The following is a 24984-nucleotide window of genomic DNA, read 5'->3' as shown; positions in this document are numbered from 1 at the left end:
ACAAACTCTAAAAAGAACAAACACAACATTTGGCTTTTGAAGAAAAAAGGAAAGTGACTCAAAAGTCTAAAACTTCTTGTTTTTAGTATCTGGTATTACCAAGCAAAATATCTTCCTTTTGTTCATTAAACTTTTTTTTCTATAGAATAAACAAATTAGGAAGATAACAGGAATGGAAGCAATACTTGGATCATGTTAAAGTAAGAAGAATTAGCTTATGTTATGATTCAAAGATAATAAGGTATTAAGTTTAAAAAAATAAAAGGGTAATGAAGCTACTAAAACAGAAATGTGGCAGATTCCTGCATTTGTTAATGTTTCCGTAAGAGGTTCCATCATAAAAGTGAACTGTAAAATTATTTTTAAAATGTTATAGAACACAAAATGAATTTTTAGCAAACTTTAGGAAATTCTCGTTATAAATTACCCAGATTTTATAAACAAATCCCCCCTAACTTGCATTTTGTTTAAAGTAATAACTTTATATCATACAAATAAATTTCAAGTATGAAAAGTGCATTATTGCAATAATACCTCTTTGCAAGTCCAAAATTCTTCGTTTATAATAAAACTGTAAAGTGTAAAAAAAAAAAGAAAAGAAAAGAAAAAGAAGAAAGGAGTAAAACCATCAGTGCCATCTATTGCAGAAGTCCAACATCTTAAAATGTTGCCCAACAAGTTGCAGAGAAACGCCTGGAAGCAACATATAATTAAAAAAAAAAATATATGACTTGTGTTTTTACCATTTTACATTATTATTGTCTCTAGTATCTTCTTCTTCCCAAATAGAAATTCACATCCTCTCTAATGTTGCTTGAGTCAGCCATTCTGTGCAGCTGCCACTTGCATGTTTCCAAAATCATCATCTTCTTCATGTGTTCTCTTCAAACTGCCTAAAAATTATTGCACAAATATAACACATAATGGGAACTTAAACTCATTTGTTAGAATGTTAGAGCTAGTAAAACTTCATTTTCATAAAGCATTACTATGTATATGCACTATGAGAATTCCATGACTGAATTTTTAGTAAAATGTTAGTAAATTCTTTTGATAGAAATAACCGAACCTTTATCTTCATAACAAGATACATTTCCCCTCTTGAGAATTAACTATGTGTTAGGTATTACAATCACTTTTAAAACAGTTTGAAAACAGAATTGTTAAAGAGATTATGGTACCTAAATGTTTGGTTACCAAGTTCTTTAGCTACCATAAACCTATGACTTAGAACATAAAATTTAAGAGATTAATTTTATATTTGTACAATTTTATTTTGTAGATATAATTATCTTTTTGCTTTCACAGACACTGCCAAAAATATTTTTCCACTGAAGCTGTGGTTTTATTACCAAGAAGTCTACAGCTGGGAGAAAAGATGGTATGCAAGAGATAAAGAGGAGATTTTATCTACTCTTTACATCAGAGTCTGCTAGTACAGAAATTTCTCACACTGAATCAAAGCTATCACTACATGACCAACAGTTATAATAAAAAAAATTGAGTCTCAGTGGAGGGAAACTTTAGGGGAACAATTAAACTGGTAAAGGGTCTGCTGTGTTATCTGCCTAACAATGGCACAGGCTTAAAGTTATGCCCAAAAGGTTGTGCTAAATCATGGTAATGTTAATTTAGAGTGGATTCTAACATGAAACTAACATTTCACTGTAAGATTAATAAAATAAGGATATAAAGGTAGTATCAGGACAATGGAATGAAGCAGAAAATATGCTAGCCATAAAGCTAAATACAGGCTATAGCTGAATTTCAGATTAAGTGCCGTACCTAAGAGGTATGAGACATAAATAACTAATGCAAAGCAGAAAGTGAGAAGGTACAAATAAAGTTCTATAGGAGTTTCAAATAACTAGGGACTGGAGGAAGATTAAGTTAATCTTCATTTCTCTTGAACCATGTAAACTAAGATTTTAAGGATAGAGACACTGAATGTTATGCATTCGTGGTGGAGAAAAAACACAAATGAAACCATTAGTTCAGTTTTCTGGAGTGCCTATATAAAGAGGAACACTGCGAGATACCAAGATCAGAAACACCTTACTTATACTATGATGCTCTATGTCTTCTTCTAGGAATTAAACCAATGAAGGATTCTGTACAGGAAAAAATACATCAGAACTATCTTTTGTGAAAATAGATCTGGCCACAATGTTTAGAACAGACCAAGTAAGAGTTTGGATAGGAGGCCAATATGGACCTGAAATAGAACGAGACTCAGTAAAAAAAAGAGACAAACAAGGGTAGCAGGTCTTAGAAAAGGAAGATAAAAGTTAAAAGATTTTGAACGCATGCTTGGATCATTAACTTTGAAAATAGGGGAGGGAGTACTCTGACATAAGGAAGAAAGGGAGAAGGGATTGAAATACTGATGACAAGAGAAAAATGGTTGGCTCACGTTGGTCACCCTACTTAATTTGAAACATGCTTTTATTTATTAACCACCTCTTATTTTTATTAAGATCGCCTGAATATACTTAGAGCCCCTTCTCCAGATCCCTTATTTTAATCTTTACAGCAGTTATACTACTTAAAGACTTAAACTAAACCAAGGAGAAGTTTGATCTTTGAGCTAATATATTCTATTAACCAGGTACAGTGGTGTACACACAGCAGCAGCTCAATGTAATATACATGCAGTCTTTATAAAATTAATTTGCAGTTATCTTGTGTGAAATTCAATAGTCTACCCAAACTTTTCTAAACAATTTAAATTGTTCACTATAACTTGTAAAGAGCAAAAGATGCTTTCTACCTTTTATACCATCATCTTTCTCTCCAACCTTCTCCAAAATGACAAAAAATCCTTACCTGTGGGTCCAGAATGAACAGATAATGACCTTTCTATCTGGAGTGGTGACATCATCTGTATTGTTAATTTTGCTAGGTAGATGGCTTCATATTCCTAAAAAATATTTAATTAACATGAATATACATTGAGATTCTTGGGTACCAAAAGAGTGATTAATGCATATATTATCGGTATTCTTAGTTTATACTGAAATATCTGGTGCCATACTGTTGTAAGAGAAATGCAAGTTTAGGGGCACCTGGGTTGGGTGGCTCATTCTGTTAAGCGGCTGACTTAGTTGCAGTTCAGGTCATGATCTCAGGGTTGTGGGATGGAGCCTGGCGTCGGTACAGAGTCTGCCTGTCCCTCTCCTTCCCCCTCTGCCACTCTCCCCACTCACTCCTTTCTCTCTCAAATAAATAAATATTTTTTAAAAGGAGAAATGCAAGTTAAAAATTCCTATCTCTTAAAAACTAAAATAAAATTCCTATCTCATACTTTCACATTTATTGAAGAAACTATAAATCAAGTCAGTTTAACAGCTTGCACTAGGGTATCATACACTGAACTGCTAGTCAGGCAGTATCTGTTCTCTGCCGCTGGGGTGTTAGTTATATGATCTCTAATTTCCTCTGTTAACACACACACACACACACACACACCCAAAACGCTCATAAAATAATTGTAAGAATAAAATGAAATAAAATTCAATGAAGATAAAATGTTATACAGTTGAAAATAAAATGAGAGTAATATAAAGCATTTAAAGGATTCAAATATATATTTGGTTTTCTAATTCCTTAAAATTAATCGTCCTAGGGGTGCGTGGGTGGCTCAGTTGTTAAGCATCTGCCTTTGGCTCAGGTCATGATCCCAGGGTTCTGGGATCAAGCCCCACGTCGGGCTCCCTGCTCCACGGAAGCCTGCTTCTCCCTCTCCCACTCCCCCTGCTTGTGTTCCCTCTCTTGCTGTGTCTCTGTCAAATAAATAAATAAAATCTTAAAAAAAAAAAATTAATAGTCCTCTACTTCCAAAGATGGAAGAATAAAGGCATTCCTATCCCTCTCTCCTTTCTGAAAACAAAAAATAGAGAACTCCTTATCTGATGAAAGTAGGAAACATCCATAACCCTGAATAAGAGAAGAATGAAAAGAACTGATTACAAATTGGTCAGAATAGTGGTTACCTTTACAAAAGGAGAAAGAGTGTTTGTGGTTAGTAAGGGGTAACACAAGGGCTTTTGTGATCCTGGCATATGTTCAATTTCTTGACCTGATGGTGGTTACATGGATGTTTATTTACATCTTATGCCTTTTCTGTATGTGTATTACATTTATTTTTAAATGGAACCAGACCAAGGTAGGCATACAAGATGCCTGATTGCAGAAATTAGGCAGAATGGGTACATTTCAAAGTGCTCCAAAAAAAGATGGTGGATCTAAGATAAATCTAACAAGCCCTTACACAGTATTATAGGAAATATGAGTGGGCTGTGGGGATGAGGTAGGGCATATTAAGGAAAATGTGAATGCCCACACATGCCGTTTTTGCAAGAAGCAGGGTACATGTATGTAGCCAAGTATCTGATCTTAGCTAAAGATAAAAACGAAACCAGTAATTCTCAAGCCTGGCTATACCGGAGGATCACCTGAGGAGTTTTAAAATACATATATGCTCAAGACTCACCCCCAGTGATTGTCATTTAATTGGTTTAGGTTAGGTTCCCCCGGGTGGTTTTAATGTGCATGCTGTGTTTATCAACACAAACAAGAAAAACCTGTGACATAAGAGGCTCTGCTTCTTACTCATCAAGTTAACCCACCAGAGAAAAGTGGTGAGAAAGATTTCCAAAACAAGTAGGAAAATTTAAGCTGTCTGCCTTCCCCAACCACTATCCAGGTTCCTCTCCCACAATTTTATTGTTGGGCAAATAGCTGTTCCAAGAATACTTCCAGTAGTAGTAGTTTTAGCGTAAAGATGTCACAAGGGGGAAAAAAGCAACTTTATAACCCAAAGTCACATTAAGAACAGTGCCAAGACTGCACCATGAAGCAGATGAAAATGATTAATTCTCCATGAAATCAATGAGTATGGCATTTCTTTTAAGGTTTTATTTATTTGAGTGAGTGAGAGAAAGCACGAGCAGGGGGAAAGGGTAGAGAGAGAAGCTGATTCCCCACTGAGCAGGGAGCCTGATGTGGGGATCCCAGGACCCTGAGATCATGACCTGAGCCGAAGGCAGACACTTAACTGAGCTAGCCAGGTGCCCAATGAGTATGGCATTTCTGAAATTGAGTTCAAAGAAGAAATAAAAGGACTCATGGAAGAAATGTAACAATGAAACAGATGACATACAAACTATTAGAGCTCAATGGGAGAGAAAAAACCCACAGAAATAATGAATGAATGAATGAATATAATAGAATCAACAAAGAGAACAGACCATACTAATTCTGGCATAATACCAATTTTCTCTTTTTTCCTCGACTGTTTCAAACTGCAAATATACTACACTTCCTATCATTTTAGAAAACAAACAAAATCCTCCTTAATAACCCTAGTTTCCCCTCCAACTACTGTCGTTTTCCCCTTCAAAGTATAATTCCTAAAATTATCTATTCTTGCTATTTATATTCCTCTCTTCCCATTTTCTCCTGAACTCTGAGCAATTATGTTTATCCTCCCCCATCCACAAAACCTGTTTGTCAAGGCCACCAATGACCTCATGTTCCTAACCTAATGTCAATTCTCAGCCTTTATCTTATTTAACTTATTATCAGCTTTTGATACAGTGAATCATTCCCCACTTTAAGATTTATGTATTTATTTTGAGAGAGAGAGAGAGAAAGAGAAGAGGGCAGGGAGAGGGAGAGAATCTCAAGCAGACTCCCCACTGAGTGTAGGGCTCAATCTCATGACCCATGAGATCATGACCTGAACCGAAACCAAAAGCTGGGCGCTTAACCAAATTAGCCACCCAGGTGACCCCATTCCCTACTTCTTCAAACACTTTCTTCACTTGACTTCCCAAACAACAAGCCACCCTGATTTCTTTCCTATGTCAGTGGCCATTCTTTTCAATCTCTTCTACTAATTCCTCATCTCCCAACCCTCTACACGTTGGAATGCATTAGGATCTGTTTTGGATATTATTCTCTATCTGCACTCCCCTAGTGATCTCACCTAGTCTCAGGGCTTTCAATAGCACCTATATACTGATAATCCTAAAATACATGGTTCTTTCCCATGAACTCTGGACTTTATATAACTGCCTATTGTCCAACGGCCCTCTCAACCTTAAGATGACCAAAACTGAACTCGATTTTACTCCCTTCAAACCTTTTCGTGCAGTTTCTTCCATATCTTCCATAAAGGCTTAGATCATCCTAATCTCCACTCTTCACATACAATCCATCAGCAAATCCTGTCAGCTATACAGTCAAATAAATCCAAAATGTGATCTCTTCTCACCTCTTCCCCTACTACCATTTTGGTCCAAACTAACATTTTCTTTTGACTTGTAGGGATTTGGGGGTAAGGGCAGAAGCAAGTATACTTGTTAGAAAGCAACTGCAATAATGTAGTCAAAAGAAAATTAAGGAAACAAGCCATGCAGATATTTGGGGAAAAGCATTCTAGGTGTGGGGAGATAAGAGCAAGTGCCTTGAAATGAGAACATGCATAGTATTTTCAAGGAATTATGAGAAGGTCAGTGTGACTAGAACATACATAGTAAGCAGATGGGATTGTAGATTATAACTTGAGAGGTAAGGGACTACACATGTAGGGATTTATAAGCCATTATAATAAATAAGGCCTCTGGCTTTTAAGTGGAGGAGGAATAACTTCTTGTAGTAAAATTCTGCCTATGGTGCTGAGTATACCATGTTGAATACAGGATACTGTAAATTTCATAAGAAATACATATGTTCTACACAAAGAAAACTTTAAAACACTAAAGGAAATAGTTATGCGAATAAATGGAATATATTCTTAGGAAGACTAAAAATATAAAGGTGTCAATTCTTTTTCAACTGTGAACTTAGCAGTAACTTAAAAAAATATAGGGCTCTTTCCAGCAAAGTTCACACCAAAAAGTAAATGTTAAGAAGTTTCCAGGAAAATTCTAGAAAGAATATTAATGAGGAAATCTTAAGCTATACCTTAAGTTATTTATCTAATAACATTGTATTTAAAACTGTTTAATACAGTTGCAGCATTAAGCAGAGCAATGGGACAGAATACAAAGTCCAGAAATAGACCCATGTATAGATCAGAGTTTGGTATATAATAAAAATGGCATTTTAAATCAGTTGGCTAAAGACAGATTACTTAATAATATAAAAAGAGCTCTTATAAAACAAAGAGGAAAAAGACCAACAATCTGATAGAAAAATGGGCAAACCACAAGAGTTGCCACTTTTACCACCATGATGGCAATGATCAGAAAATCTAATAAAATACTTTTGGCTATTGGCATTGGCACTGGTGGTTTACATTATTTCACCCTTTTTAAAGACTATATGGTAACATCAAATTTCAAATCCCTCTGACCCAGCAATTCCATATATATATATATATGTTATCATACAGGTATATTTCAGATGTAAACAAAGATGTACCTACCAGTATACTTCTCCCAATATTGTTTATAATCATGAAAGGCTAGAAACAACCTAAAACGTTTATGTATAAGAAATCATACGAAGTTGTGATGCATATATACATTTGTACATATTCATATAGGAACATTATGCAGTTAGACTTGTATATATATTGCTGAATTTTTTAACATGTGTATATTACTTTTACAAATACAAAAATAAATTCTAAAAGACAATGTTTTTACACAACAGGATTAAAAGGCAAAGAAACTTAGTTTTGTATTTTATAAAAAAAGAATAAAAAGAAACATTTTACATAAACATGCTAGAGTAAGAAATACCAGTTTGTTTTAAATGAATGAAAAAAAAGTAAAATTTAAAGTTTGGTAACTGAGACAGTCCATTTTGTTAGTTTTTTTTTTGAAGATTTTATTTGAGAGAGAGAGAGCATGAGTAGCCGGTGGGGGTGGGGGGAGAGGGGTGCACCGAGGGAGAGGGAGAAGCAGACTCCCCGCTGAGCAGGGAGCCTGATGTGGGGCTCAATCACAGGACCCCAAGATCATGACCTGAGCCAAAGGCAGATGCTTAACCAACTGAGCCACCCAGATGCCCCTGAGACAATCCATTTTGTAACGCTCTTGATGTCTCAATGTGAGATTTATTCCCGCATACATAACTGGATAGAATCAGCCAGAGGACATTCTTCAATCTCTGATATTCCTTCTTAGAAAAAAATGAACTAGTTTAATCAGATACTATTTAATCAAATAGAAGAAATTTCTATCAATTGTTTGATTTACTTTTTATTTTCATTTAATTTAAAAAAATTTTTTAAATTTAAATTCAATTAACATATAATGTATTACTGGTTTAAGAGGTAGAGGTTAGTAATTCATCAGTCTTATATAAAATACCCAGTGCTAATTATATCACATGCCCTCCTTAATGTCCATCGCCCAGTTACCCCATTCCCTCCACCCCACCCCAGCAAACCTCAGTTTGTTTCCTATGATTAAGAGTCTCTTATGGTTTATCTCCCTCCTGATTTCATCTTGTTTTATTTTTCCCTCTTCCCCTATGATCCGATTTGTTTCTTAAATTCCACATATAAGTGAGATCATGATTACTGTCTTTCTCTGATGGACTTATTTCGCTTAGCATAATACCCTCTAGTTCCAGCCACATTGTTGCAAATGGAAAGATTTCAATTTTTGATGGCTGTGTAATATTCCATTGTATATATAATACACACCACATCTTTATCCATTCATCTGTCGATGGACATCTTGGCTCTTTCCACAGTTTGGCTATTGTGGACATTGCTGCTATAAACATCGGGGTGCATGTACCCCTTTGGATCCCTACATTTGTATCTTTGGGGTAAATACCCAGTAGTGCAATTGCTGGGTCACAGGGTAGCTCTATTTTCAACTTTTTGAGGAACCTCCATGCTGTTTTCCAGAGTGGCTGCAACAGCTTGCATTCCCACCAACAGTGCAGGAGGGTTCCCCTTTCTCCGCATCCTCGCCCATATCTGTCGTTTCCTGACTTGTTGATTTTAGCCATTCTGACTGGTGTGAGGTGGTATCTCATTGTGGTTTTGATCTGTATTTCTCTGATGCTGAGTGATATTGAGCATTTTTTTGTATGTCTGTTGGCCATTTGGATGTCTTCTTTGCAGAAATGTCTGTTCATGTCTTCTGCCCATTTCTTGATTGGATTATTTGTTCTTTTTGAGTGTTGAGTTTGTTAAGTTCTTTATAGATTTTGGATACTAGCCCTTTATTTGATAAGTCATTTGCAAATACCTTCTCCCATTCTGTCAGTTGTCTTTGGTTTTGTCAACTGTTTCCTCTGCTGTGCAAAAGCTTTTTATCTTGATGAAGTCCCAATAGTTCATTTTTGCTTTTGTTTCCCTTGCCTTTGGAGATGTATCTAGCAAGAAGTTGCTGTGGCTGAGGTCAGAGGTTGCTGCCTGTGTTCTCCTCTAGGATTTGGATGAATTCCTGCCTCACACTGAGGTCTTTCGTCCACTTTGAGTCTATTTTTGTGTATGGTGTAAGGAAATGGTCCAGTTTCATTCTTCTGCATGTGGCTGTCCAATTTTCCCAACACCAGTTGTTGAACAGACTGTCTTTTTTCCATTGGATATTCTTTCCTGCTTTAAGATCAGTTGACCATAGAGTTGAGGGTCCATTTCTGGGTTCTCTAGTCTGTTCCATTCATCTATTTGTCTGTTTTGTGCCAGTGCCGTACTACTGTCTTGATGATGACAGCTTTGTAATAGAGCTTCCAGTCTAGAATTGTGATGCCACCAGCTTTGGTTTTTTCCAACATTCTTTTGGCTATCTGGGGCCTTTTCTGGTTCCATACAAATTTTAGGATTATTTGTTCCAGCTCTGTGAAAAAAGTTGATGGTATTTTGATAGGAATTGCACTGAATGTGCAGACTGCTCTAGGTAGCATAGACATTTTAACAATATCTGTTCTTCCAATCTATGAGCATGGAACGTGTTTCCATTTCTTTGTGTCTTCCTCAATTTCTTTCACGAGTATTCAACAGTTTTCTGAGTACAGATTCTTTGCCTTTTTGGTCAGGTTTATTCCTAGGTATCTCATGGTTTTGGGGGCAATTGTAAATGGGATCGACTCCTTAATTTCTCATTCTTCTGTCTCATTGTTAGTGTACAGAAATGCAACTGATTTCTGTGCACTGATTTTATATCCTGCCACTTCGCTGAATTCCTGTATGAGTTCTAGCAATTTTGGGGTGGTTTTTTGGGATCCTCCCAAACTTCCGGCCCCAGAACCAAAAGCTTGGGGCCCCACTCCTCAATGAGCCCTCAGAGAAAAGCATCAATCACTCCTGTCTCCCTGGTCTCCATCTACACTCTGTGTTCACCCAGCCTGTGACCGAGCATTTCTATCTCAGACCACCACCCGTTTCCAGCATCTAAACTCTGCAGACTTCTGTGGTGCGCTATTGCGCCACTCCTCCTGGGGGAGCAAGGGGGGGTCTTGCCGGTTCTGCCACTTGCTGAGCCCCTGCTTGGAAAGCAGTCACCCAACTGTGCCGCAGTTTGTGGTTTATGGCAACACCCCAGCTGAGAGTCCACTCCTGGGCTCATTGTAGCCAGCTTCCCCGCTCCAATGCCTGGGAACTCTGCCACACTCAGACACCCCTGGTCTCCTGTGATTCTGAGACCACACAGTCCCAACGAGGGTTCCACCCCCGCTTAGCCACCTTGAGTGCCTTTAAGGCTAGGATGTCCCCTACCCCCCACCGGAGCAGACTTCTAAAAGTCCTGAATTTGCACTTTGCCGCTCTATCAATTTCCTGTAGCTGGCTTAGAGAGGCTCCCTCCCCTCACGGTTTATTTTCCCATATATCGTCTTGGATTCACTTCTCCTACCTCCAACCTTGCAGAAAGTGCTCACTTTTCTATGTGCAGAGTTGCAGCTATTCTTTTTTTTTTTTTTTTAAGATTATTTATTTATTTATTTGAGAGAGAGAGAGTGAGAGAGAGAGAGCACATGAGAGGGGGGAGGGTCAGAGGGAGAAGTAGACTCCCTGTGAGTGGGGAGCCTGATGCGGGACTCGATCCCAGGACTCCAGGATCATGACCTGAGCCAAAGGCAGTCGCTTAACCAACTGAGCCACCCAGACGCCCCCTCCTTTTAAAGATTTTTTTTTTTTTAAAGATTTTATTTATTTATTTGAGAGAGAGAGAGAATGAGAGACAGAGCATGAGAGGGAGGAGGGTCAGAGGGAGAAGCAGACTCCCCGCCAAGCAGGGAGCCCAATGCGGGACTGAATCCCGGGACTCCAGGATCATGACCCGAGCCGAAGGCAGTCGCTCAACCAACTGAGCCACCCAGGCGCCCTAAAGATTTTTTATTTAAGTTGCAGCTATTCTTTTATTCCTTTCTTAGATCTCCTGTTGAGTTCACAGGTGTTCAGAATGATCTGATAGCTATCTAGCTGAATTCCTGGGACGAGATGAAACTAGGGTCCCCTATTCCTCTGCCATCCTGGACTCTTCTAACATCAATTATTTTATCTTACATTTAACAAGGTGCCTTTAGCCCTTTTTTCACAGTAATGGCAGCTTTTAAGAAAAGACTTAAAAAACAAAAAGGAAAATACCTTTAACTAGAAATGTAAATTTGAATAGAAAAATCAAATTAGGAGGTACTTGCCTGGCTCAGTTGGAGGAGCATGCAACTCTTGATCTCAGGGTTGTGAATTTGAGCCCCATGTTGGGTGCAGAGATTACTTAAAATAAACTTAAAAAGGGGCGCCTGGGTGGCTCAGTCATTAAGCGTCTGCCTTCGGCTCAGGTCATGATCCCAGGGTCCTGGAATCGAGTCCTGCATCAGGCTCCCTGCTCAGCAGGAAGCCTGCTTCTCCCTCTCCCACTCCCCCTGCTTGTTGTGTGCCCTCTCTCGCTGTGTCTCTCTCTGTCAAATAAATAAATCTTTAAAAATAAATAAATAAAAATAAACTTAAAAAAAAATAATAATGAAATCAATCAATCAAATTAGATTATGGAAATTTTTAAGTATTTAAAATAAATTCTAGGGTGTCTGGGTGGCTCAGTCAGTTAAGCATCTGCCTTCAGCTCAGGTCATGATCTCAGAGTCCTGAGATCGAGCCCCGTGATGGGCTCCCTGCTCAGCAGGGAGCCTGCTTCTCTCCCTCTCCCCATCCCCCACTCATGCTCTCTCTTGCTATCTCCCTCTCAAATAAATAAAATCTTTAAATAAAACTTAAAAAATAAGAAAATAAATTTTACACTTAAATTACATAGACGTAAGATTTTAATTATCCTCCTTTCTGACTACTTTAAACATGAGGAGGAGAGAAGTTACCTGAAGTTGATGAACAAATCCAGCATTAGGATTAATACAAAATCTTCTTTCTTGAACATAAGCAAATGCATCTCTGAAAAGAAAAAAAAAAGAAAACTAAGGTGATGGTATTCGTTCATGAATTAATCTCAATTTTTTTAGTATCTACCTAAAATAGGAACTTATCTAAAAATTTACCTGAACAGGAAATCATAATCATAAAACTTGTGCTACAGAGAGGTAGCAAGCTATAGTGGAATAATCAACAGCATGGGCAGATGAAAGATCACCATACCTCTGTTTACCAGGTTGTGTTCTAAGGGAAGCTGCTCAACTTTCTAAGCTTTATTTTTCTTGTGTGTAAACTGGAGTTTATAATAGTTCCTATTTTGGAGGGCTATTATGAAGATGGGTGATAGTAAATGTAAAGCACCTTGTGAAACATCTATTACAAAATATGTGCTCAAAATTTTATCATTGTTTAAACAAGGAGTATATCTACTTTCTTGTGTTGTTGTGAGGCTTAAGTGAGATAAAGAGCCTAGAATAGCACCTAGATTCACTATTAATATTATTACTGTCAAGACACCAAATAATAGAGAATATATAAAACAAGTCTACCAACGAACAAAGCATTTGTATTCAAATAATATTAACTGATACTTTTAAGCAACCTTTCCATCAAAATTTAAACTTAAAGGATACCAAACAAACTAAAGATTTTGAATGTCTACTGTGTGTCAGGAATGTGGATCCAATGCTGAACGCAGCTCAAATGAAGAGAGTTAACAGGGAACATGGTATAATGATGGACAGGTTGACACAGGCATACCAAAGTTTTACTCACCATGATAAGAATTATTAAGGATCAGAAACCTCTGAGAGCTTTTTGGGGTAAGGTGATTATTTGGTCAGATTTATCTTTTGAAAAGATCAACTGTAGTGTGAGGGAAAAAAACAGACTGGAGAAGTAAAGAATACATGAAACCACTAACAAGGCTACCACTGTTAGAGTCCAAGAAAGACGTGACTGGAGCTTGGATTAGGGGATTAAATGATGATGAAGAGAAAGATAAAGAGACAGATTCAAGGTATATTTTAGAACATAAAAGAGACAGGATTTGGTAATGGGTAAGGTTGGGAGATAGGGAGTGAAAGACAAGGAGTTGTCAATGATTACAAGACTTCTAGCAAGACACACTAAAAAAAAGAAACACTGTACACTGGCCAGGTTTTTGTTTTGGGGCTCTCTCTTTTTTATCTATCCAGTATGCTTCAAAAAGTTGATTCTGGTTAATAAAGACTATACTGAATTGCGAATAGAAGCTGAAACAATTTCTAGGTTAATTTTTCATCCAACTACTGTTAAAGGAAAACATAATAAATTAGCGTTTTAAGCAAGGGAAGCAATAACATCTGTGTCTAAGAGTTTTTAAACTCGGGCTAAACAATTCTCTAGCAGTAAATAATTAGTTTTCCATAATTTTTCCTAACTGTAAGTACCCTGGCTTCTTAACAACATTTAGCACTAGCTCCCTAAAACCACAAAATATTAGCCAAGTAGATCTATATAAGGTAGATAAGCTATAAAGGTTAAGAGACTAATTATGGGATAAAGAGCCTGCCTAATCAACATGAATAGATGACAAAATCAGGATTACCAACTTTAAAATCCGAAACTGTTTCCTTTAAGCTTCATTTTACTGAGAATTTAAATTGTGACTAGGTTTCAGAGTACTTTCTTACCTGTACTTCATTCCAAATGTTTCCATAATGTATGCAATAACAAAGGCAGCACTGAAGAGGGGGAAAAAATTTTAGAAAAAAATAGAAAACAGAACTCATTAATGAAATGCTAGAGAAAGAAAGATAATCTCCTAACTTCATACCTCCTGGAGATTCCTGCATTTCCATGGACAAGAACTTTTCCTGAAAAACAAGAAATAGTTATTCTGACAAAAAAACACCTAATTCAGCAACTAAAATATATTGAAACCATGTACCATATCACAGTATGATAAATCTTTTCTTAAACATTTTATATTTTATACATACCACACTTAGATATTTATTAACTTTCAATCTTTACAATTTATACTTTGAAATTAAAGGGATTTAAAAGTGACCCAAAACTGGAAAATAGTTATATAGGAATATTTAAGAAAGCCTATCCAAATGAAGCAAGGAGTTGGGAAAAAACAAATTTGGGAATAGTCTATTACATACAATTGCAACTTCCATATCCTGCATTTAAGACAAATGTTAACTAAAACATTAACTGCGGGCGCCTGGGTGGCTCAGTTGGTTGAGCGACTGCCTTCGGCTCAGGTCATGATCCTGGAGTCCCTGGATCGAGTCCCGCATCGGGTTCCCTGCTCGGCAGGGAGTCTGCTTCTCCCTCTGACCCTCCCCTCTCTCATGTGCTTGCTCTCTCATTCTCTCTCTCTCAAATAAATAAATAAAATCTTTAAAAAACAAAAAACAAAACATTAACACAGAGTCCCCTAAAACTAAATATTGAGCAAGTAAAGAAAATATTATTTACCTCCAGTTTGTAAGCTTCCATCAATAAATTCTTTAGTCTGAAGGCAAAAGACAGTGTTTTAATAAAACATGTGGATTAATACAAGCATAAAATATACATACGGTAAAACAAATATACTGAAAAAATTTATTTATTTATATTAATAAAAATTGCCTTTATTCAAGAATTTCCAAAATGCTACAAATGCACCTATTACAAATTTTAGAAATTATACAGGATCTAAAATTTAATTTGAATTTAATAAATTCAAAATGTGATTTCTCAGATATTTGGAGATCATAAAAAGGTTTTAAAAATAAATATTCTTTAAAATATAATCCCATAGTTTTCAGTCATAACAAAGTAAAAGCAGCATAGGAAGGAATTAGTTTCATTATTATTAAATTTTAGAACCATAATTAAGAAGTCAAATCATAAAATTTAAATGAAATTAAAGCAGGATACTTACCATGGGAAAATAACGTATTATATTTTCAACTGGATTATCTGCAATATCCAAGACTAAATATCTGAAAATAGAGTATTTCGTGATAAGCACACTTTCAGATAAAACTCTGTGTATAAAAAAATTCAAAAGTTCTTGACAACCATGAAAATAATGCAAAATAACTTTCAAAGTATCATATTCCCAAGAATTGGGTCATAGATTTTATATTGTTTAAATGCACAGCATTTAAAGCCTTAAATAATAAGTTAACATTTCTGACACCTTTGTATAAAAAAAATCTATCTGGTTAAAACTGAAAAATCACATGAAGGAAGAAAACTTTCCTCTAGATCAGAGTGGACCTATAATATAAAGAGAAAAAGTGTCTGTATTCTTTACTGTTATTCTTCTATTTCTACTAACTTCCCCATGGACTAGAAGATTCTTCTTTGAGTGGCCCTCTGCTCCCTCCTCACAATGCTACAGAGGACAATTCAGAGGAAGCCCAAAGTCTGAAAGAGAAGAAGGTAATCAAAATGGAAGTTTAACGGAGCAATGAGTCAAACATCCATTGCTTGAACTAACCTTCAGTAGAGCAAAAATCAACCAAGAGACTACCTGTCCTATAATTTTGCACTTTGGAAAATACTGATAACAAGACATTATTAATATGCTAGGCTTATTTTGTGAAAACCTTCCTAACCTATCCTAGAGCCCCTGTTTATTGGTACAACTATAGTAATTATTTTTTTCTTTTCTTTTTTTTTCTTATTTATTTATTTATTATGTTAGTCACCATAAGGAGGGCATGTATTGCACGGAGCACTGGGTGTTATACGCAAACAATGAATCATGGAACACTACATCAAAAACTAATGAGGTACTGTATGGTGACACCTATAGTAATCAAGTTACAAAATTAATTTTTAAAGTCAATATTGCCTTAAAAATGACAGTCCTTTAGTGATCATTTAAGTAGTTAGTAAAGCGATCATTTAGGTGGTAACAACTTCAATAAATTCAGAGTTTATCAGAGAGAAGCTGAAACTCAGTATCCAAGGATAATCCAATGTAAAAACCAAAAGGATTCAGACAATGACTGTATCCTAAAGTGATTCTGTAGACTGAACTATTACATAAAACACTGCTTTAAGAAAAAAAAGTTAATTCAGAGTCAATCTAAAATATTTTACTGCATTTCATTTTGAATGTTAAAAACTATTAGCAGTCAGGGTGCCTGAGTGTCGGTTAAGCATACGAATCTTCATCTCAGCTCAGATCTCGATCTCATGTTGTGATTTCAAGCCCTGAGTTGGGCTCCATGCTGGGTGTGGAGCCTACTTTTAAAAACAAAAAAACAAAAAGAACCCCCCCCCCCCCAAAACAAAAAACTATTAGCAGAGAGGCATCTGGCTGGCTCAATCCATAGAGTTGCAGCTCTTGATCTCAGGGTTGTAAGTTCGAGCCCCACACTGAGTGTAGAGATCACTTAAAAATAAAATCTTTAAAAAACAAAAAAACAGAAACAAAACTATTAGCAGAACTATCAATCTATAATCCAATATTCCAAATCTAAGGAGAAAGGGTTCTTCCATTAGGATAAAGAAGCTGTACCCAGGACATTTTGGTACTAAAAACAAAAACTCTAGACAAATTAGAAATGTATAGTATGGCATTTTTAAATATCATGGCATTTTCTATAATATATGTAAGTCTGTATGTGTGTAGACATAATACACATATGTATAATACAGTTAAGATTTAGAGGAATATGCCAAAATGTTAACTAAAGTGTTTCCTCTAGGTTGTGAATTATGGATGATTTTATATTCTTCTTGGCATCATTCTGTATTTTCCAAAGTATCTATAAAGAACAAGGATTTTTTTTTTTTAAGATTTTATTTACCTATTTGAGAAAGAAAGAGAAGGAGCAGTGGGCAAGGGCAGAGGGAAAGGGAGAAGTAGACTCCCTGCTGAGCAGGGAGCCCAACGCAGGGCTTGCGATGTTACGACCCTGGAATCACGACATGAGCCCAAGGCAAATGCTTAACTGACTGAGCCAACCCAGGCACCCCAAAACCAAGGATTTCTTTTACAATTAGAAAAAAAAATTCAATCTATTTTATTTTAGAATATAGACATTCCTTTTTTAAAACAAGCTTTTATTAACTGAAAAATGTGTACACATGGTAAAAAATTCTAACAGTATAAAAATATTTGCAATAAAAAATAGGCCCCTCTAGCATCCCAGACCCTGAATTTCCTTCTCAGAAGCAACCACTGTCAGATTCCTGGTCTTTTAGCCTAGAAATTTTCTATGCATGTACAAGAATATATGCCTAATATACTGTGTATATTTTTAAACACACTGAGAGTATACACTTGTTTGTACACCTTGCTTTTTTAATTTAATAAATCTTAGTGATTATTCCCAATCAACACACTTAGAAATATTTCATTCTTTTTCATGGTTACAGTATCCTATTATACATTTTCACGATATACTTGGGAGTTGTCTTATACTGATGGACACTCAGGATGCTTTCATTTTTACAAACAATAAAGCAGCGCATTAAAATATTTTTAACATACATGCTTTTATATACACAGAGAATATCTCTAGAATGATATTTAAGGGTTAATAGTAGCCGCCTCCCAGGAGGGAAGCTAGATGGCTGGGTTTAGAGGAGGAAAGAGACTTACTTTATTTATATACCTTTTTTCTACCCTTTTCTTGTACCATGTGTAATACATATTCTTTATTTTTAAAATAAAGTTAAAATAACATTAAAAACCATTAAATGCTCAACCACACTCATTATAATGAGAAAGGCAAATTAGAACTATACGCGACATCATTTTTACTCTAGGAAATTGAGTCATTCACTTCAGAGTGGGAATGTAAACTGACAAAACTCACTGGAGGGCAATCTGCAACATCCATTAAAATTTTAAATGCTCACATTCTTTGATCCAGCAATTCCACTTCTACAAATTTATCCAATTGATATATTCACACATGAATTAAATGACATATTTAGGGATACCCACTATATTAGCAAAAGACTGGAAACAACCTAAAATGCCCAATAGGTGACAGGCTGAATAAATTTTAGTATAGCCATACAACAGATTACTATGCAAGTTTAAAAAACCAATGCATCTAAGTAAGGATATGAAGCAATCTCTAAAATATATTAACATTTTTAAAGCCAGTGTAAAAAAAAAAAATTGTATATATGTAACATATAACCCCGGGAAGATTCTCAAAAAGTAAGAGTGGATGCCTCTAGAGAGGGGAACTGAGTATCTAAGGCATAGAAATAGGGAACCTCTTCAGTATACATACTGTACATGCATTTGAATCTTTAAAATTCTGCATTATATGCATTACTTATTTAAAATTTAAAGGAAACTTATTTTTTAGGTAATATACTATATAACCATCCTTATAAAACAGATATGTACAGGGCAACCCTCTCGGGTCCCTCCCTCTTCGGGAGCTTTGTACCATCACTTTACTTATCACATAAACTTTGCTTTACTGCCCACCAAAAAAAAAAAAACAAAACACCAAGAAGAAAAAGAAAACAAAAAAAACAAAACCACACACACCCACAAAAACAGGTATGTACAGAAGACTGCTATAATAAAATCAATTGAAATATAAACTACATTACATGTTTGCTGCCCATAACATTTTAATTAATCACAGCAGTAATTCTTACCTAAATAATTGTTGAAAGTTTGGTTTAACAAAGTTTGCTTCAATATTTTGTCTTATGCATATTATATGGGTTATTCCATATTTCTGCAGTATAGGTAGCTATAAAAAAAGAGGGACAGGGAAAGAAATAGTTTAAAATACAAAACATCATCTTATTGTAACACAGATGTTTGAAAATATATAGGGCTGAACACTACAATTAGCATAACCATATCTGAACTTTAAGTACAGGGAATTAAAGCTAATTTTGTAATAAAATACCTGAAGTGATCAGCAAGATATTTCAGTGATTCAAGATTAATATATACTACATATCCTCAAAAGGCTAACAGGATTATTTTACATAATTTTAGAGCTTGTTGAGACCTTAAAGATAATTTATTTCAGAAACAATACTAGATAGTGGTTAATTTAAAGGCACGGGCTTTGGAGTCATGAGAGCCCAAGCTCTATATTCCAGCTCTGTGGCTCAGTTTTCCCATGGGAAAATGGGGGAAATACTAACCTTTTCACTGAGTGGTTGGACAAATTACCCCTGTCAGGTGTTTGGCACAATGCCTGGAGCACATGGCAAGTGTTCAGTAAGTGGTAGTCACGTATACTGACTAAAGCCTTTATTTTTTAGAAGGGACTACTAAGGCATATACAGTTACTGAACATCACTGACACAGTTAATAGCAGTACCAGGGCCCAGATCTCTGGACTACACCAGGCCTCTCCCAGTATACTTCTTCTACTACAAGCCAGAATTAATTTATACAGTTCACAGACTAGTAACATTTCAGTTTAAAAATTCTTCTAAAGTTAAAACTGGCAACTCCAAATGATATTATATTCTGTGGTGCTTTTTTGGCTCTACATTTAAAGCAATTTAATATGACAATCCTAGATATTATCAAGTAAGTTTTTATTTGCAAGTGATTATAGGTTTCAGTGAATATAATGATGTTTGATAATGTACATGTTATATACATGTAATATATAATGTATATGACATGATATATATTTCAATAGTTAGAATGTAAATTCCATGAGAACAAGGATTTTGTTCACTGATTCATATTAAGTATGTGTAACAGTACCCTGAACACATTAACTGTTCAATAATTCAATGAACAAAATCATCCTGGCAAGAGGAATCAGAATTCATAATCTTGAGTTTTCTATGATACTTTCAGTTTATACTCCTATATATTTAATTCCCACTTTCTGCATTAAATAGTCTATAACAATAATACTAATGATCCATGAGAAATCAAAGAATAATTTATATTTGTTATGGACTGAATATTTGTGCCTCTCTAAAATTCATATGTTGAAGCCCTAATCCCCAAGGTGATGGTGGTATTAGGAGATGGGGCCTTTCGTAGGAGTTAATTAGACACAGATTTAGATGAGGTCATGAGGGTGAAGCCCCATGATGGAATTAGTGCCCTGATAAGAGGAAGAACTATCTGAGCTTCCTGTTTCTGCCATGGAAAGATACAGCAAGAACACTGCTATCTCCAAGTCAGGAAGAGGGCCCTCACCAAAATCTAACCATGCTGGCACCCTGATCTCAGATTTCCCAGCCTCTACAACTGTGAGAAATAAATGTCTGTTGTTGAAGCCATTGGTCTATGATGTTTTATTATAGTAGCCCAAGCTAAGAAAGTGTCGTTTTCAAGTTTTAAATGTTATTTTTTCCAGCAAATTTTCCTATGTCTGGCATAGATTAGATAAGAGTTTAACTATCTTTGTATTTCCTGAGTGCATCCTGAGTTAGAAGGGAGGTAAGCATTTGGTAGGAGTAATATTTAATCAATGTTCCATATTCATATTTATTAAACCTCCAAAATGTATTCAACATCTGTTCTTTTGTTTATACTTGATATATAAAGAAGTTTTCATACCTACTTTATTAGTGTGAGAAACCATAGAAGATATACATAACTACGGATGAAAACCTGCTTTAACAAGCTTTGAAGGCATATTAGACTATTACTGAGTAAAAAACAAACCTTAACAAAATAGGACCCAAATGTAAAAGCAACAGAATATTTTTTACTTTTCAATGGATTTTCATTTGTATGAAGCAAATTATGACCTAATCTCATACCTACAAACCGCAGAAAAATTATACACAAAGAAACAGTTTAAATGTATTTGAATGCAATAAAAGGTAGGCTTAACTAAATGAGTATTAGAAAAGGCATTTATTCCCTAAGATTTCTTTATTTTTATTATTATTTGTTGTTATTATATATCTTTTGGATGATGATATGAAAAGGAATATGAGCTGTACTATGGTGATTCAGAATGGGAAATAATCAAATTTTGTCATAGAAACTCTTCCTCAGTCTAATAATTAGACCATGGTGAAACTGAGAGGGGAGAGGTTTTGAGCAGATCTATAAAGAAATACTTGTAATTTAATGTGACAAATACTATAATAGGTATATTTATAAAATGCTGTAGGAATACAAAAAGCAAATAATCTAAAACCATTTTGAAGGCCAGCAAATACTACATTATTTGGACTTTATCTTAAGTAAGTCACAGTTAAGTCTATAGTTATCTATCTTTTCCTTAGTACTTTTTTTTTTCTTTTTTTACCAACACCCCACCCTTTCCAACCTATTTGTAGGCCATCAAAACTAGGTTTACTCTTATGTATACCTCAATAGTCAAAAAGCCTTCCAGTTTCAAAGAAATGACTCTAATTTTAAAAAACTCCCTACTCATCTAAAACTAATATATTAAATTAAAACATTAAAGTTAAAAATTCTACAGTTTTTTTTTTTTTTTTACAGAACTTACTGTAGATAGATATTATACACAAGAATGCTGACTTCTAAATAGGGTACTGGGGAAAGCATGTGGTATGTTTCACATTATAATTCAAAGCGAATTAGTAGCACTGTCCTAATTCATAGGACTGAATCCTGTACGAAGTGGCAACAAAATTGCTTCATATATTAAAATGAGATTTACCCTGTTAACTGTGTCAACTAAAGAAATCCATTTCAGTTTGACTATACAGGAGACAGATATATATGGTATAACACTTTACAGCCTGGAGCATCCAGGTCTCTGAAGTTTGGAAAAACAGAAATCAGATTTTATCAATTAAAACGTGCATACACATGCACACACACACACTTACCCTTGATAAGGAATGATTAACTAAAATGTCAAATACACTTATTTGTGATTTGTGGTGACACACCTGACAATCACTAGTCCAGTAAAATCTAAAAAGAGGTAGGTACTCCAGAGTAACATGCAGTATTTGTGGACCTTCCCTCAAATAAAACTCTTACTACTAAAAAAATTTATTCCAAAAAAGCTGGTTAATAGTCTCTTGATGAACCTAATCTAAAGTTCATACCTTGCTTTTCATAGCAGAAGAATATGGACCTAAAAACAATCCAGGTAAAATTTCCTAGGGAAAAAAAAATTGAGATATTTACCATTAACAATTTAAATTTACACAAACTATGTACCATATAAGTGGATTTGTGGAGTATTTTCATAATTGTTATAATAATTTGCTAAAACGCTTGTAATTTAGGGAACATTTTCTAGCCACACTGAGCAAATGATTGGGAAGAGAAATACAGATGTGCTTTATAATAGCAAATGAGACATTTAGTTTAAATATAGTTCTGAAAAGTCAGATATCTGAACTTCCACAGTACTTTTTAGAAGCACTTTGGGTAAAATTAGCATATTATATGACTGTCTTTTTATTTTTATTTTTTTAAAGAGAGGGGTAGAGAGGCATTGGGAGGAGAGAGAATCTCAAGCAGGCTCCACGCCCAGCATGGAGCCTGCGGAGAGGCTCAGTCTCCTGACCCTGAGATCATGACCTGAGCCAAAATCAAGAGTCCAACACTTAACCGACTGAGCCATACAGGTGCCCCTATATTAATGAAACATCTCTAATTTTACTTATATTCTCTGCTATAGTCTAAAAATAAACTTGGCATGGGGCACCTGGGTGGCTCAGTCGGTTAAGCAACTGCCTGGCTCAGGTCATGATCCCAGGGTCCTGGGATCGAGCCCCACATCAGGCTCCCTGCTCAGCGGGAAGCCTGCTTCTCCCTCTCCCACTCCCCCTGCTTGTGTTCCCTCTCTCGCTGTGTCTCTCTGTGTCAAATAAATAAATAAAGTCTTAAAAAAAAAAGATATAAATTAGGCATAAAGAAAATTACCCCTCTGGAATTACACAAAACCTTATTCAGCCAAATCTGTTGTTACCTATAGTTCATAAAAGTATTATTGCAAAATTTAAAAAAGACCAATATCAAATGTTTGCCTACTGACAGTTTCAACAATTTTAAATAAATACCTTCCAAATGCTAGATTAAAATTTATTCTATGTGAATTCAATATAGAAAGATTTTAGTTGGGCTGTATCATATCCTAGATACTAATATAGTGCAATTTTGCAGTTCAGTTCTTTGGAAAATTGTAATTATTTGTGTATAGGTCTGATGTCTCCTACCAGCTTCTTGCGGGCAGAAATTACATTTTACTCATCTTTGCATTCCCCATAGCACCAAGTAAAATGCCCCACAGGTACTCAGATACTTTTAGAAAAAGAGAATTTTCACTAACAGAGAAAAGAAACAGATTTTTATTAAGTCAAGGTATTCCCGGGAACAGGAGACATTGCTTGATTCTGGGGCTAGCAGAGTGACGTAAATGGTAAGAAATGGAAAAGAAAAACTGCTATGAGGGTTAACATTTTATCATTCCATATTGGGAGTATTCAACTCAGTCTTCTGGAGGACTTCATTATGGAAGTTGACTGAAAATCAGACACAAAAATGAGCAATTATTCAAGAGTGATTTGCTTTATAGTCAACTCTTTTGGACTTATCTAAACTAGCCAGACACAGAATACAAAGTGTTTTCAAAGGAATAAAAATATTGTACCCAATTTTTCAGATAAGGGAAAACAAAGTGATTCATTAAGCACATACATATATTACTATGTCCATGATTAATCTAAGAAAGGCAACAATTCATTTCCTATCTTTTTAAGATCCATGATTAATCTCAAATATGCTGATTTTTAAAAGACTCAATGAACTTACAGATCATGAGCCAACAGGTCTCAAATCCTTTGTGAAATTAGGTTATTTAATAATAATAATAATAATATGGGTTGGTTTGAATAAACAAAAAGGTTATCTTACCTGCATCTCTCGTCTCATAGGGTATGTCCATTCCTTAAAGATGGAAAGAAAACACAAGAATAAAAGTAAATGACATATAAAAAATGTTACCCAATTAAAAGTTAAAGATGTGACATAAAAGTGTATGGATTTTTTAAAAAATACATTGTACTTTAAGAATATTCTATAGATTGAACTGGCTTCGCAAACACCTGAAAAATTTAAGTGACAAGAAACAATGATTAAAGAGCATCTGGGTGGCTTAGTCAGTTAAGTGTCCGCCTTCGGCTCAGGTTATTATCTCAGGGTCCTGAGATCAAGCCCTACATTGGGCTCCCCACTTATGGGGAGTCTGCTTCTCCTGTTCCCTCAGCCTGTCTCCCCCAGCTTGTGTACTCTCTCTCTGAAATAAATAAATAAAATCTTAAAAAAAAAAAAAAAAGAAACAATGATTAAGGTATTCCTTAGGTAACTGCGCTTCCAAAATTACGATTATGTTACTTCATACAGTGGATGGAATAGTTCATTAATTAAAACAGATATTCCAGAAATTTCTCCCCAAAACTGATCCTCCAAATCAGAAATGTCAAATGTCAAATAGCCTTTTTGTGATTCATGTCAACTTTAACCAACTGGCAGCAGATAGCTAAAACACTGTGTGAGGAAAGACTTAAGTACTGTGATCAATGAGCAGTATACATAACGGATGAAAGAATGTTAGGTGATAGGTATTTGCCATCCCTGACCTAAACCTCTAAATGCTTATCAGCCTTTTTCATATCTTACTTGGGCTTGAGATTCTTTTAGTTTGATTCCCTTTAAAGATACACTTCATGAAAGTATAGAGTTCATTCTGTCT

General features: G+C 35.4%; 1 protein-coding gene across 3 annotated transcripts in view; it reads right to left on the bottom strand.

Annotated features, from left to right (window-relative positions):
• Positions 1 to 586: 586 nt before the first annotated feature.
• STYX (serine/threonine/tyrosine interacting protein) overlaps positions 587 to 24984 on the bottom strand; it is a 37874-nt gene continuing 13476 nt past the window's right edge. The window contains exons 2-11 of one of the 3 annotated variants that reach the window (XM_045900869.3): positions 24147 to 24179; positions 22331 to 22384; positions 18962 to 19059; positions 15255 to 15315; positions 14807 to 14843; positions 14151 to 14190; positions 14008 to 14058; positions 12283 to 12355; positions 2827 to 2920; positions 587 to 893 (exon numbers count right to left, since the gene is read on the bottom strand). In XM_045900869.3, the coding sequence (XP_045756825.1) occupies positions 820 to 893; positions 2827 to 2920; positions 12283 to 12355; positions 14008 to 14058; positions 14151 to 14190; positions 14807 to 14843; positions 15255 to 15315; positions 18962 to 19059; positions 22331 to 22384; positions 24147 to 24179 (615 nt within the window). In that variant the 3' untranslated portion in view covers positions 587 to 819. The remainder of the gene's footprint in view (positions 894 to 2826; positions 2921 to 12282; positions 12356 to 14007; positions 14059 to 14150; positions 14191 to 14806; positions 14844 to 15254; positions 15316 to 18961; positions 19060 to 22330; positions 22385 to 24146; positions 24180 to 24984) is intronic. The other 2 variants (XM_045900870.3, XM_064571075.1) reach the window with 2 other exon arrangements.

The sequence above is a fragment of the Mirounga angustirostris genome, unplaced genomic scaffold (genome assembly GCF_029215605.1).
Source record: "Mirounga angustirostris isolate CCGP_5_RB_7025 unplaced genomic scaffold, mMirAng1.0.hap1 SCAF_9, whole genome shotgun sequence".
In the NCBI taxonomy this organism is placed as follows: domain Eukaryota; kingdom Metazoa; phylum Chordata; class Mammalia; order Carnivora; family Phocidae; genus Mirounga; species Mirounga angustirostris.
The sequence above is the reverse complement of the archived record's forward strand: the minus strand, read 5'-3'. Positions and strand labels throughout refer to the sequence as shown.